Genomic DNA, 16,291 nt, shown 5'->3' with positions numbered 1-16,291 from the left:
CCAGGTTTGTGGTGTATATGTAGAAAAATCATTTGGGGCCCATGGGGACCCAGCCAGACCCCAGCTGGACTGAACATCTTTTATTTTTGCAAGTTTGTGTTATGTTGCTCTAGTGATGACTGCTTCAGTTGTGTTTCATTCCAATTCAGGAATTCTTACACTGTTATTGTAAGCAATACACTACAGTAATCATCAATAGTAATTTCATTGTTTCTTTCATATTTGTATCTACAGATGTTTTAGGAAATATATATCGAGAGGATATGGACAGGTACAGAAATATGAAACAGATGAAATACTACTGGGGTCCAGCTGGACCCCAAGTGTACAGATGAAGTAAGTTTTGCCACGTGTACTGATGAGGGTTAATGAATTTAATTTTACTCTTTAACATGTTTCATTTTTACCTCTGTGGGTGATTAGGTGCATAAAAATAAGCTTGCTTATTGATTTTAAAGCCTCATAGACTTTACACGCAGTCTACTGGAAATTTTGGGGCATTCTGAAGTTTAAGAACAATTTGGTCCCAAAATCTCATTTTAAGTGCTTGAGTACAAACAGTACAGTGTCGTGTATAATTGGTGTGCGATTTGGTGAAGCTTGTCCCTCGACGGCCTCCGTGTCAGTCCTGGGGTACGTAGGTGTCGGTGGTCAGCCATATTGTCTCTGATACAGCAGAAATCACACACTGGCAGAGGCACACCGGCGACGGAGGGAGGCGAGGATCGTTGGCTATAAGAAACAGGGCTCATTGGGAAGCATTTCGGTCGTCGAATTATCCAAGGGGGTAAATATCTGCTCCGTTTCTTACCCCCGCTATTGGAAAAACTCCACCTCCTCTGTGGAAAACCAGCGAGCGCTAACGTTAGCCCTGCTAAGGTTAGCATGCTAGCAGCTAGGGCCCGTCGAGAGCCGAGAAGTTACCAACACCTTCTGCTCGCAGCCAAAGCCCGCTGATTTGGCCAACTTAAAAGACTATTTTAGCTGTCGGGAAATGTAGCCGCTTTAAACACAAACACATTATAAATGTTTGAATTGAATGCGCCTGTCGCCATACCCTTAGGAATGTCGCATGAATTCGAGTGTTTAACGAATTGCATCTTAACGATAACGGCTCAACGGATCCACTCAACCTGTACACTAATTATTGTGCTTTTCGATGCAAGACGTGAACATTTCGATAAACTTTAGGTTTCATTGAATTCACCGCTAATTGGTGTAGTTAGTTGGAGTTAGCTAGATTAACGGCGAAAGGAAGAGTTGATCTGGTCAGTCTGGAAAAAGGTGTTGTATGTTGTCAAAATTATTATTCGACCAGTTCTATTATTAACGTTAACTTTCCCTTATTCATAAAATTGGCATCGGCCTTTCTCAGCTGGTAAGAGGAAACAGTCGATATTATTACCACAGCATTTAATTGATGTTGGCTAACGTTGGCTAACGTTGACTAGCCACAGATTTGAGTTAGCTTTCCCAAGTCTGCGTCTTGTCAGATCTTGATCTATTGAATCTATTTTGTATTGTGCCAGTAATTCAACACAATCTTGCTGGAGGTCTACCCTTAACGGCCAATTTAAGAGCTATATTTGCACATATTAAAGGTGGTTAGTACAGAAGTCCTGCGATAAATCATCAGTGTTGCAAGGCTCAGTGTAGTGGAAACAGTTTTAGAAAGACATTGGACTAAAAGTAACTGAGAATAACTAATAATCGTCAGTTAGAGCCCTATACTCTGCAGAAACCAAATTGTCTGAATTTTAGCATTAATTTTTAGTCACTGTCTGACAGCAGAAACATAAAAATCTATAAATTCCAAGAATTATGTTGTGTATTTGGTTGCATGATAACACATGGGCACCTGTGTTTATTTTAGGGGTTAATAGATTGTTGGATCTGATTTAACTAATCATATTATTTCAACACAGGTTTGTGTTGGAGTTTGTTTTGTTCAAAATTTTGTTGGCAAGATTTTTTTTTTTTAACTGCAAATGTAGATTGGTTCCAAATCCATGTGGTTGATCCCTAGTGAAGACAGATACTTTATTAATCCCGAGGGAAATTCAAGTGTCCAGCAGCTTACATACACAACAATCACATTAAAGGTTAGTATATACTCTGAAAAATCTTGCTGTACAATACTATACTATAAAAAACACTTCTAATTTTAAAATCTATAGAATGTAGCTGTAATTAAAAATTCAATATACAGTATTTATGCATTTCAAGGCATGGTGATTTAAAGTAAATTTGACAGGTAGTAGGGAAACAGTTTTGTCGAACTCCCGCAGTTGCAGACATTCTATAATAATCACATTGGTCCTAATGTGTGGTTGTGGATTTGAGGAAAAGTGGATGTAAGATGGCAAATTAGGCAGCCAGTTTTAGCAAGCAGGTGTATGGATAATGGAGATGAAAGGTGTTCTTGTCAGGATTGGCAGATGGAAAAAGGTTGGATATGGTTCTCTAAATTTAGCATCTGGAATACCACCACATGTAGGAGTAGGGAGGGGTCCTCAACATATATACTGGAATCACCTTAACTGATCCAGATTCTGGTAAATAGCAGGTCATTGTGAGTTCCCTCTGAATATATGAGCTGCTCTACTTTTCTCCTTTAATGGAAACCCATTTTAGCCACCTCTGTAAAGTCACTACCTAAAGCTCATAATCATGGGTTGAGTGTAATTTTTGTCCCCTAACATGCTCTGATACAACACCAGTTTGCTGCAAGAAAAGAATGCACCTGTTGCTCTAAGGCCTTTGCAGCACCAGTTACCTTATTTGGGGCTGATGGTTGCGCCATGCTTTTCATTTTGGCATCCAAGTTAACTGTGGCGCACCTCATGCAGAAAATGCATTGTGTCAGCTTTGCAGTGATGTTTCATCCACAGTTTCGCTGTGGAGCCTGTTTTTCACATGTGAGGTGTGGGTTCTAAAACTAAAATACACTGTGAAAACATCTGTTGATTAGTAAAATCGACATCACACCAGCAACGTTACACCTGTCACTGCAGTTTCAGTATCTGTATGCTAGAAAAAAAACATAGTTTTTCACCAACATTTTCATCCGATTCAAATTAAACAATCTTAAGATTTATGTAGACAGATTATCTTAATTTGTTAATAGTGCTTTTATAAAATTCTATTTATCAAGCACTGTGTGGAATGATTGGGCTGGCAGGAGCATTTTAACCACCAAACACCAGTACAGGTAGGCAGTGAGACCTAAACTTTATGCTCCATCTTAGAGCTTGCCCAGCCAAGAAGCGCTTGTGATGGAGCACATTAGCTCCTGAACGTCAGCTCGATTGCTGATGCTATATTAGGGATGAACAATTAATCGATTAAATATTAAAATTTTAAATTGCGACAGTGCAGTTACCAAATCACAAAGGCTGCAATTTAGCATGTATGAGGTGTGGACAGTAAGCAACGAGATAAAGCTGTGATTCTTTTTTGTTCTAATTCAATTCTAAAACTGTCAGGGGTTGTTTATGGCCATTGATCAGTTTATACTATGCAGGTTTGGCATGTACACTGACATTAGCCCCCTCTCTCATTATTTGTTAGCCACACCTCATGCCTTGTTTTACAAATTCATACCATCCTCGTGTGACAGTCACCCTTGAGTGGTATCTTTTGTAGTAATGTGCCCTCACGTTTTAATTCTCTAACGCAGTGAGTATATAACCGAGGCAAGATTTGGAAAAAAAAAACAAACCCAAAAGATCACAAATTCAAAGCCCGAAATCTGTCGGAAAAACTGCAATTAGATATTTTCTCCAACTTGTTCAGCCCTATGCTATATGCTACTTTCTGAGACAGAGCTAAGCTAATGTTTGGTTAGATTTGCCACAAAGTCATCATCCATCTCAGTGTTTTTTTTCTGTCAACAAATGGTTTTGCTATCATATGAAGAGTAAATGTGAGTTAAGGGAGAGTCCCAAACATTCACTGGTGTGAGGATCTTTTTTTCTGTTCCATACTACTGTAGATGACTGTAATGTAGATTCTGCCACACTGGGATGTTAGAGTGTGAATCTGGATTTCAGTTTCTCTAAATAGTAATTTTCCATATGATTCTTTTTTGTTCGTTTGTTTTTATCATAGCTATCCCACCGTGCCCCTGGTGGCCCCTCCCCCCCGTCCTCAGGCAAAGCCTCCCCCAAACCCCTTTCCCTGTTGGAATCAATCCCCTCACCCCTTACCTTCCCTCCTCTTCCTCCCTCCCTTCTACCCATCGTCCCCGCGCTCCATCCATCCTCCACTGCAGTAAGATCTCCCCACTATCCCTGCCAAGCTGTCGGACATGTCAGGACCCGTGCCGAGCCGGGCCAGAGTGTACACCGAGGTCAACACTCACCGGCCCAGGGAGTACTGGGACTATGAGTCCCATGTGGTTGAATGGGGGTAAATACCTCGTTGACTCTTGCGCAACATTTTTTTATCAAACTGCTTGGTAAATATTGAAGCCAAATAATGTTTGGTTGGAATTTTTTTCTTTACAGAAACCAGGACGACTTTCAGTTGGTGCGTAAGTTAGGTCGTGGCAAGTATAGCGAAGTCTTTGAGGCAATCAACATCACCAATAATGAGAAGGTGGTGGTGAAGATACTCAAGGTAAATCTATACAAAGACACAATCCTAGACCTGGGTAGTACCTTTAATTGAAAGATTAAATATCCCGTCTTCAGTTCTATTTGAATAAGTCTATCTTGTCATTTTGCCTTTAGCCTGTGAAGAAAAAGAAAATCAAGCGTGAGATCAAGATTTTGGAAAACCTACGTGGTGGTCCCAACATAATCTCGCTCATCGATATTGTCAAAGACCCTGTAGTAAGTGTCACATTTTGGTTTGTAAGAACATTTTATTCTTTGACTATGAGAACACCAGGAGCTATATTTTAGTTGTATGCTGTTGGTGTTTCCTGATGCTATGATTCAGTTTCTATATAAAGATAAGCTGTAGTTTGTAATTCCTACATATCACAACTGTACCAATAGCGTGGTGAGCCAACCATCTGTGGCAGCTTATCGGTTTCACTTGGGCTTGGGAGATATGTGTCTGTAAGTACTTATCTAACAATGGCTAGATAGATAAAAGTAGGCACTTATGCAGCATTAATATGTTGTGTCAGGGCTCTCTCCAAAGAATGAAACAACACAATGCAGCTGTGCTGTTGTAGTCCTGTAAAATAGCAGTTGTTCGACATTAAGATATCTACTATGACTTTTAGAAACCCTTGTTTCATGCAGAAATGTGTTCCTAAACTGCAGTTTTAGCTGCATTGTTGGTGAAAGTACTTGGTCAACACTGGGCTAAAAAAACAAATTGCTTAAAAAGTGCCGTTCCAAGACAATGGCACGCTTTAACACTGTCAAAGTAAGAACATGGTTTAGCAGGTCAGCAGATGATTATTTGATAGTCTATCCATTATGGATTTGCTTCATGCTGATCAAGAGCAGCCAAGTGGAGAAAAACAAAAAGCTCAGTTTTCCCAGTTGAGTGATGTTAAAACAAACAAAAAAAACTGAGTAGTTGTTAATGAACAAGCTCCAAGAACTGTTGAACCAGAGGAACTTAACTCAGGAGCTGAAGGTTACTTGCGTGCATTCCTGTTTCAATGTTCACCATATTTCAGGAAAGATTAGAGAAAGTAGACTGATGATAGGTTTAAAAACATTTTAATTTAACAATTTTCAGAAATGGGTAGTTATTCTTTTGCTTAAGTCTTGGTTAGAAGGCCCAGTAAAAACAGTTAAAAAGAGCCTTGCAGATGTGGAAAAGGAGATTAAAAAAAACAAAACATGCCTCCAGAGATGACAGTTTACAGATTGTTACATGGTTATTTATTTTTGCTTTAAAAGTAAAATACAATGAAGCAATCAGCAAGTGAATGACTCTTGCTCACCTTTGTATTCTCTGCCATTTATGAATGAAATAATCATTTGAAAAAACAAAAGAAAAGATATAACAATCACTAGTTCTTTCCTTAGTGTTTGCTCCTTCCCCTGTTGTCCTAAATCCTGGGGAGAGCCCTGTTTTAGTGGCAACCCTTGGCAGTTATTAGTGAGTAGTTGATTAATCAGCTGACTGAAGATAATATTCTAATGGTGCAGACTGATAAATCACAAGTCAAGTCAACTTTCTTTTCAGTTGCCATCATTGTGAATTGGAATACCTTTTCATTGTGACGTTATGCAGTTTCAGGACACCACTTGTGCTCCACAAGCTTGTGATTGCAGAGGCTGATTAATAGAGTATAGAACAGTTAATAGATAACTAGTGTAAGTCGATTGGTTGCAGCTCCAGTTCACGCTGTTGGCATGAAGTATGCTTGTTGAACTTTAATTTAGTTGTTGACAGCTGTGGTCTGTTGGCCATTCTTACACGACTTACTCAGCAGGGAATGAATGGAATTGAGCATGCTGGGACCTGCCCATAGTGTTGCTCAGTGTTTGTACTTGTTATACATACAGAGATTCCTGTAGTGCCTCAGCTTACTATAGTGTTGCTGTTTGTAACTAAATATGTGGATTTGACTGTGTCTTTTAGTCAGTGCTTTTTTCTTTTTCAGTCCCGGACACCTGCCTTGGTCTTTGAACATGTTAACAACACAGACTTCAAGGTAGGAGCTTCACTTGGTTTTTACTCAATAAAACAATGTTGTATAAGATTTTGGAAGCCTCCTTTCTTGGCATACTCGTTGTTTCACCGTACACGTGTGTGTATGTGATGGAGGAATATAAAAGTCCAGTGCTATGTCTTCGGTGCCAGAAAGTCAACCATCTTCTGGTTCTATCCTCAATCACTGGTACAACCCAAGCTTGACTGAATGTTCACTATCTGCTGGCTGTTAGACATCTCCATAGAAAACCTAGTGACTTTGTTTTCGCCTCCAGCAACTGTACCAGACGCTGACTGACTATGACATCCGGTTCTACATGTATGAGATCCTCAAGGTGAGTCCTCTGTGCTCCAGCTGTTGCACAGTCCTGTAGTATGTAATCTTTTAAGGCCTCTGCACACTGTGTGATTTTAACAATCTTACAAAGTGACAGCTTGCTGCACTATACAACATGAATCTAATAATCTTTCGCCACGACGTGAAGTTTGCTGTGTGCAGATTGTACGATGAAAACGCAGCTGAATCGCAGCCTACGATGTACGCGAGTCGACGTGAATGCGCAATAAGCATGCGCCGTCCATCCATGAAAAGTAAACAACCTAAGCATAAATGGAGTACCTACAATCACAAGCAAACTAGTGAAACATGAACGGATTTAATTTTTATTTATTTAATAACATAATCTAAGTGCCGTGGCCACTATCTACAGCGTTGTTTGTGTGTGTTTGCTAGCCGCTAATGTTAGGTTACAAACCTGGGAGCTGCAATTCTGCCGCTATATCCTTCCATGCTTCGTCGTTTTTTGTCCGGTTGTAGTATGAGCTGGAGGACACTTCGAAAAAGGCTTCTTCTGCCACAACTCTACTAGGCTGTCTTTGTATAAATTCCACATACTTGTTATGGTACGTTTTGTCGCCGCAAATCTACTATTTTGGTTTAGCGCCAGTGTCACACTCATCAGTACGTCATTTCATACTGCATTTCTATTGGCTAGTTAGTTGTAGGTCGCAGCGACAGTCACACTGTGAGACGATCACCCCTAATTTCTGACGCTGTCAGAATTTTATCGCAGCTTTGTCACAAGACCATGACAACCGTCCTTGGACCTGTCTCATAGTGCGATGTAGGACCACTGATTTAGAGCCACCACCAAAGATATCGTCACGATTGTTATCTTTCGTCTGGGACGGCCAAAAATCGCACAGTGTATAGTGGCCTTAAAATGTCCTGAAATGGTAAAGCATGAAGTCCTTAAAGAAGACCGACTGTCCAGGAAAATGATTCCTAATTTTCTTTAACTTTTTTTTTTTTGGTAGTTTTTGATACAGTACTGTGCCTATGTTTTGGTCATAAACATTATATATTTTTGCATAGTGGGGATTATCTTTTTTTTTCAAGAAGACAAGCTTTGAACAATAAATAACTAAACTGATCTTGCCTGCAGGCCCTGGATTACTGTCACAGCATGGGAATCATGCATAGAGACGTAAAGCCACATAATGTGATGATTGATCATGAGCACCGCAAGGTAAGTGACAAACACAATCTTGGCATCTGGTTTAATCTAAACAAAGTTTGATCATATTTTTTACTGTGTAGTTTTCTGTTTCGGTCTTGTGTCTCTATTTCTTTCCCTCTGTTCTTGTTTGACACTCTGTGGTTGAACTCAGTAATTCAGTAGCATGTGACCAGTGAGTAACAGCCTTTTACTTTGGTGTGATCAAAATGTCTGAATGCTCTGTTTCTTGATCCTAACTGCTCATTTTCTTCGTTTTTAGTTGCGCCTTATTGACTGGGGTCTGGCTGAGTTTTACCACCCAGGGCAGGAGTACAACGTCAGAGTCGCCTCTCGCTACTTTAAAGGGCCTGAGCTCTTGGTGGACTATCAGGTACGGCTGGATTGTAGTGAGGTGTGCTTTTTATAGTTGCTTTGGCAGGTTATGGGAGATGGTGGAGGTGTTTTTCATTGGTCTTGATTTACTGTCACATGAAGTCTGAGAGACACTTCAGGTCAATGCCGTTTGAATGGAGCTTGTGTTTCTTTACTGGTGTTGATGTAATAGTGAAAATACTACCACCTGTACTGCACTAAATTAATAACATGTTTGATATTCATGACAGTCCTGGTTCCCTACCTGTGTACCTCATGATTCATCACGTTCAAAGTATCAAACTGAGATTATTGCAATTTTTTATGACTACCTCATTCATTCAGTTGCTGGATCTTGCAAGAAAGCAGCATTTATACACTTCGATTTGCTTTGATTAGTAGTGATTTTAGACTGACAGGATTTTAGTGAGTTGCATCTTTGAGGAGTTTCCGTTTTCTGCTTTCATTCTGTCTGTGCTCTGTTTGACTTTTCCTCCCTGTGTGTTTCAGATGTACGACTACAGTCTGGACATGTGGAGTTTGGGCTGTATGCTGGCGAGCATGATCTTCAGAAAGGAGCCCTTCTTCCATGGTCATGACAACTATGACCAGGTAAACAAAACGCAAGGCTGCTTGTTAGTGGAGCTGAAATAATTCATTTCTAAGTTGATTTACATTTAAAAAAAAGATTTTATTTTGCACAGTCAGTTATGGATCATTTTCTTGAAAGTATGGTAACTGTTAAAAGCTGCTAACAACAATTGTGCTATCAGGAGGAAAAATGTCCCTGTTGCAACTAATTTAAAAAAAAAAAAAAAAATGTGTTGGCGTGCCTACATATTAATGCATGAGATGGTTAAATCAATGGTAACTGAATGTTATAAATGTTCTCTTGGGAGGACGAGGAGTTCACAGAAGAAGCCACCTCTATTGTTTATTTTGTCTTTCCCAAATAAGAAAGGAAAAGAATTTGCTAAATACGAAATTGGATATTTTATTAATTAGAATTATTTTGGAGTTTGGTTTTGCCATTTTTTTGTTTGGAAACAGAAGACCATGTTACTTTGCTTTTTGCTGTCTTTTAAAATGAATAAACAAGAAAAACATGTGACTTCCATTTTGGTTGCCATTTAAAAACACTAAAACTAACAAAGGATCGTATTTGATTGGTTTTACACCTTTTGGTTTTTATGTTTTGGATTTTCAAACATAAATACATTCTTTTAGTTACAAATGAATTATGGATTATCTGATGATATCAACATTGTGCACATTGTCCATCTGCATTTTAAAAGTTTTTTTTGGGCATTTCTGCCTTTATTGGACAGGACAGTGACAGAGAGACAGGAAACATGGGTAGAAGTGTGGGGCAACGACACACAGTAAATTGCCATCAGCTGGATTCGAACCTATGACTGCTGCATCACCCCTGTTCATGGGTCGCCCGCCCAGCCAGCTGAACTATCAGGGTGCCCCATCTGCATTTTTCATTGTCAGATATTTGTTTCAGAATAGATGGGAGATTGATTGACACAGAAGTACAGACTAAGCAGCTCCAAGCTGGTCAAGTTGTGGTCTCCCCACAACTCTCCCAAGATTCTTGTACTTAAAATTTTTAACAGATTTTGTGAGTGTGGCAGCTGTCCACTGTTTACTGAAACCAGCTTGTCAGGTATTGGTGTATGTCTGTGTCTGAAAGGGCTGAAGTCTCCCTGACAGTCCTGGTAAACTGTTCCATGCTTGTTTTCTGCAGTTGGTGAGAATAGCCAAGGTTCTGGGGACAGAGGACCTCTACGACTACATCGACAAATACAACATTGAGCTGGAACCTCGCTTTAATGACATTCTGGGAAGGTAAGAGCTGTTCCCGGTTTCATATCCTTAGCACTTCTGATGAAGAGCAATCTGTATATTTAACAGCAAAACTACATTGAACACGCAATGTATGTGAACCCTACATGCAGCTGATGTGTCACAGAAAAGGAATCGACCAGTTGTCAGCTGCCTGGCTGATACTGGGCCTTTTTTGATTATTGCCATCGTTATTTTTATTGACAGATTATCGTAAAATATATTGAATGCAGCATTTTGGCTCTGATTTAGCCGTCTCAATCTGTCTGTAGTGGTCCCAAGCAATGTCCCGCCCTCAGCACTGTCTGATTGGCTGTTAGATGACATGAGCAAAGCCAGTCACTGAAAGCTATTGTTTACACAGAGCTACAGATGAATGCATCTGCAGAGTGAAACAGTTTTAGTGAACTAGCAAAGCTGTGTTTGGAAGTTGACATCTTCCACAAGTATGCCTAAACCATACTGGACAATCCCTACTGCAGAATGTGGGTTTTTTTTTTTTATTTATTTATTTTTTTTATTTACTGGTTATGCCTGCACCATGTATATGGCATGGGGCTGTGAAACGTTTTTGCAATGTGTTCTTTCCAATCTGTAGAACCAGAAGAGTGCTGTGAAACTTGAAGTTCTTCACTGAGGTTGTGTACTGTAACTAAATTAACTTCTACGCATTATAGAAGACTCTGAAAGAGATACAGTTTCTAAGCAAATGTCAGCTGATTGTGGCAAATAAATACTGACAGGGTGATCGAGACCTTAATATGGAAGCTTTGTTTGATACATAGTTGTCACTCCTGCACTTTATGGCCCATTTTTATAAAAGGGGCTGCTTCTAAAAAAAAAAATTTAAATAGACTGGTCTATTTTTTTTGCTGCATATGCACCACTTGCACTCTACTCTCATACCTGATGATTCCAGTTTTATTGACTATAAAGTGTGGTGATGCAGCAGCATTCTGTCAACTATCACATAAGATGCATTTTTAGTGAAGCCACACTGTAAGACTGGTTAACATTAGTTCAGTTTAACCCTCATCAGTACACCTGGGGTGTGCATTATTATGCAATAAGTTGTCATGTGTTTTTATTTACAAGTACATAGTTGTCATCACATAAACCAAAGTTTATTTGATTCCCACCAGGTTTGTGGTGTATGTGTAGAAAAATCTTTTGGGTTCTTGGGAACCCCAGTCAGACCACAGCCGGACTGAACATCTTTTATTTATGCATGTTTGTGTTATGTTGCTTTAGTGATGACTGCTTCAGTTGCATTGTCTTTCATTTCAATTCAGGAGTTCTTACACTAATATTGTAAGTATTACACGTTTGTAATCATCAATAGTAATTTCATTTTTTCTTTCATATTTGTATCTATAGACGACACACGTTTTAGGAAAATATACATTGAGAGGATATGGACAGGTACAGAAATATGAAACAGATGAAATACTACTGGGGTCCAGCTGGACCCCAAGTGTACGGATGAAGTAGGTTTTGCCACGTGTACTGATGAGGGTTAAACAGCTGGAGTTCATTTAAGTTCCATGTTGATCATCACGTATGTTTATTGCTGGCTGCTGTTGGTTTGATCAGCTGTATTTCTACGACATTTCCTACAGTGTAAATCAATGTCAGAACTTTTTTTTTTTTTTAAATGCATGTCTTTTCACCTACAGGCATTCTCGTAAGCGATGGGAGCGCTTTGTCCACAGTGAGAACCAGCACCTGGTCAGCCCAGAGGCTCTGGACTTCCTGGATAAGTTGCTGCGTTACGACCACCAGGCCCGACTGACCGCCCGAGAGGCCATGGATCACCCATACTTCTGTAAACAAGTCTTTTTTTTCCTAATAGTAAAAGTAATGGCCATTGAAAAAATGAGTGACTTTGATTAATGTTTTTTTTTTTTTTTGTTTGTTCTTCCAGTCCCCATTGTGAAAGATCAGTCTCGTGTGGCTGGATCAGCCAACCTGCCCAGTGGGAACCCAGCTGTTAGTACAGCCAGCATGATCACTGGTGAGAGCACACACACTTTATAAAGCCTGGACTCTGTCCTACAATACAACTTTAGCAACCACATCACTCCACATTCATGACGTGTTGCTCTCTTCGTGATTTGATCCTTTGTGTTCAAAAGTTTCTCTGTCAGTACTCCTCATGTGAACATTTTCCTCTTCTAATTTGCAGTTATTTAGTATTTTCGTAATCATTTAAATTTATTTTAAAATGAACACATTAGCTTGTAAAACACAAATCTGTTTAGTTTACTGTCTTGTAATAGATAGAAAAGCATGAAATCCTCATATTTAAGAAGCAAATTGTATTTTTCTTGAAGAACTGGCTAGCAGTTACAGGGTTCCTTCAAAAAGTTCACCTGGAAACACGGCATGTTGCTCCCATTTTGGAACATAACTGTAAACTACAAGACTTATATAACTGTCCACAGTGATATAGGATAGGTGGCTGCAGTCTGCTCAGACAGGTGTGTTACTTTAACCCTTTGATGCACAACATATTCCATTGAAAATGGGTATCTTTTGACCCATGTTGCTCATCAAAGAGTTAAAGGGTGAAACAGGGTGTTCTAAATTCAGATTTGTCCAAGATTAAACAGTATTTTTTTTTCTACATGCACTGTTTTCTCCATTTTTGAGTAATAATAGCTGATCATGTTAATTTAATGGTGGAAATCTAAAACCATGATTGTGATCAATCAGCCCCAGTACTGCATTAACCTTTTTAATTGAATTCAACACATTTTTTTTCACCTGCACTCTGATTATGAGGTGAGAGTTGGGACCTTTTCCTCTCCACTAGCCGCCTCCTCTTTCCTCAGTTTAGTTTTTAAAATAATCAGCTACATATCACTGTATCTTTGGAGCAGACAGTAGCTAAGCAGCTCGTTTTACACATCAGGTAGGGACAGACTGACTGGAAAGGATTGAATGATAGTTTCCTGATGGCTCCTCCTGGCTCTTTGCTTTCAGGTATCTCTGCCTTGCCAGCCTCCACTGCCCTGGGCCCTCTCACCGGCTCACCAGTTCTGTCTGCTGCCACCAACGCCCTGAGCACCCCGGTACCCACTGCTGCTGGCGCCCCTCAGTGACACCCCCCCACCCCACCCAAATCCACACTCAGCCCCCTCCCCCCCTCTTCTCAATCTCCCCCCTCACTCTTACCAACACCCCGGGCGGACGGGGGAGGGAGTTGGGTCGACAGGTGCCACTCTGCCAGCCCTCACCACATCCAACCTAACTCAGCGTGACAGCGACTCGCCAGCCTCCCAGCTGGAGGCCGCCATCGTCTTAAGAAAAAGAAAGGTGTCCCCCTCCCCCCCTTTGTTCCTTTTTCAGCCTCGAATGAACGTGTTTAACCTGACATCTGAGATGAATGTTCTGTGTAACTGAAATATACAGATATTCCTTACATTTCTCCCCCCCACAAGGTGTAGTGAATACAAAGGGGTGTATGTTTGTGTGTGTGTGTGTGGTGAGAGCAATCCACGAGTGTGTGTTAATTTGGGATAGAGAAGGCACTGGTCAATAAGAACATCAGCAGAAGGTAACAGAAAGAGATGTTGGCCATCAGGACCAAGAGGAGCACATCCTGTATAGTTTACTACTGCAGCATCGTCAAAAACACAGACCTGATGAGAACACTTCATTTACCTCCCCAGATGAGTCTAAACACCCTCCAGATCACAGCATTTCAGAAGTGTTTGGTGCTGTTCTGTGCTCCAGGTGTGTGTGTGTGTGTGTGTGTGTGTGTGTGTGTGTGTGTGTGTGAACACAATGACACTTCAACACTTTCTCTGCCTGAGTAGTTTTGTCTTGCCTTTTCTTACCAAACCAGATCACCAGTCTTCTTTTTATATGCGACCCCACCAGTCACCTGTCATTAATTTGTGTTCTGATCGAAAACGTTCTGGACTGTTGAGTAAAAAAGGTTCACCACCATCAAGTTGTTCGATCAGCTCTAGTGTCGATCTCTTAAGAAGCCAGGTAAGGTTCATTCAGGTTCTCAACAACATGGTTTCTCAAACGTGCTGCTTTCCAGTTCCTTGAATTACTTCAAGTGGCTTTTCTTGAATTACTTCAAGACATAACCAAAGTTTACTCAGTTGGTTGGAAAAAGAGACTGACCAAACCTAGTTTTATTTTGTGGGAGTTCCTTACAGAGATGCTGTAATACGGGCTGACAGTGTGTGTAGTGAATAAGGGGACAACATGATACAATAATAATCCGCAGGTGACTGTTAGAGTTGGAGGAAAGTTCACTCGTGTTAAGTGTCGTGACATCGGTAAGCTTTCGGAGGAGTCATCCAGTTTGTCTTTCATGTTGAGGGGAGCAGTGAAGTTAAATAGCACTTGAAGGGTAGAGTTTTCCCCTGTGTTTTTAGTGCCAGAGTTTGAAAGTGTAAGTTTTAGACCCTGCTGTACATATGCATCTTTTTTTTTCTTTTTTTTTCATTTCAAAACCTTGAAAATGCAAATAAATCACATGTATACATTGACCTGAGAACGAAGCAGTTTGAGTCCCTACATCACTGTATATATTTTTATGTCCTTATGTAGAAGACTAGTATTTGAAAATATTTGTGTAAATAAACACGTGTTTTATTTATCAGGTACATCTGACTGATTTATGTCTGCCATGTACATACAGATCACAGTCCTCACAAACACATTATGTCCTCACGTGGCTGCGATGATTTACTAGTGCAAATTGTGGAATTTTTAAAACCATAAAGTTACAATTTCAAGGATAATTCTTGAATACATTAATGAATACTAACTGCAAAAAATCAAAACTGAAATTATAACTTCATTGTATCAAAAGTACGTGGCATTATGGCAAACATCTTTCATTGCGATTTGCAACTAAATTGGTCATGAACTGATGAATTCTTTGTGAAATTGAGATTTTTTGTCATTTTCTTTCATTTGGAGCTCATTAGGAAGACTCACCTGAACATCAAAACTAGCACATTTAGCTTTAATTCAAGGGATTTAACAAAGATATTGCTGCTTCAGAGGTGGAGGTGTTTTTTGATAGTCCACTCTTCCCTCTAAACTGCGCGCGTGCGCAATTGCGCACTGCTGACACGGTCTCCGCGCACAGAAAATCTGCACTGCGCACAAAAAAAAAAAAAAATACAACCTAGATTGTAAATAAAATAAAGACGTAACAATTCATTCTGTGCTATTTTTCAGTGTGAGTCAGTGAGTTACCGGTGACTGGCTGCTGCAGCCAATGATGCGATTCACATACGTATTTACCATAGACTGTATATAATGGTATTTACGCAGCTAATCAACGTGAGACGTCCTTATGTGCAGCCACCGTTGTTCTCGTAGATATGAATGAGTAGATAGGACACGCCCCTTTGAGCTGCGTGCTACAGCGAGGCTAAGCTAGTGGGGGCAAAGTTTCAGTGCATTCCGTTGATGTAGACGGCGTGAAAACGGAAACAACAAGTATGCCGTCTCACTGTGCTGCATACAATTGCACACTGCGTCGTACGATTGAGACAAGGAAACCTGGAATGACTTTTCATAGGTAAGAATAGTTTTTGACTCTTTTTTCATTATGAAATCTTGTTGAGAGCTTCCAGTCTATGAGAGCTAACTAGTTAGCCACTAGCAAAACGCTAAGGCGAGCTAGCAGCTTGACAACCAAATACCAGACGATTAATAGTAGCTGTAGTATAGTTGTACAAGCAGTAGTAGTAATACTAAAAGTACAAGCAGCAGTAGTAGTATAAACAGCTGTTAGAGTCGTAGAAGTAGTATCAGCATTTGTAATAGTATTACAAGTTGTAGTAGCAGTGCCAGTATCAGCAGCAGCAGTGGTGTACTACCACTACTACTAGTAGTAGTCACATTGCTATTACTACCACCAATACGATCAATAGTAGTTATAAAGCCTAACTCATGTATATCCA

At 40.1% G+C, this 16,291-nt stretch overlaps 1 protein-coding gene and 1 non-coding gene across 2 annotated transcripts; both read left to right on the top strand.

Annotated features, from left to right (window-relative positions):
- Nucleotides 1-634: 634 nt before the first annotated feature.
- On the top strand, nt 635-14,977 carry csnk2a4 (casein kinase 2, alpha 4 polypeptide). The gene is made up of 13 exons (XM_023292043.3): nt 635-787; nt 4,111-4,410; nt 4,509-4,620; nt 4,734-4,835; nt 6,578-6,628; nt 6,903-6,962; nt 8,073-8,156; nt 8,407-8,517; nt 9,009-9,110; nt 10,252-10,352; nt 12,026-12,174; nt 12,274-12,363; nt 13,335-14,977. Exons 2-13 carry the CDS (start codon nt 4,310-4,312, stop codon nt 13,451-13,453), a joined length of 1,182 nt encoding a protein of 393 aa, XP_023147811.1. The 5' UTR covers nt 635-787; nt 4,111-4,309; the 3' UTR covers nt 13,454-14,977.
- LOC111583127 (small nucleolar RNA SNORA57) lies at nt 6,686-6,822 on the top strand. The gene has a single exon (XR_002747389.1). It is a non-coding gene; the product is annotated as a small nucleolar RNA SNORA57 (small nucleolar RNA).
- Nucleotides 14,978-16,291: the final 1,314 nt, after the last annotated feature.

This window comes from Amphiprion ocellaris, chromosome 5, assembly GCF_022539595.1.
Source record: "Amphiprion ocellaris isolate individual 3 ecotype Okinawa chromosome 5, ASM2253959v1, whole genome shotgun sequence".
NCBI lineage: Eukaryota > Metazoa > Chordata > Actinopteri > Pomacentridae > Amphiprion > Amphiprion ocellaris.
Note: the sequence above shows the minus strand (reverse complement) of the source record. Positions and strands in the feature narration are given on the sequence as shown.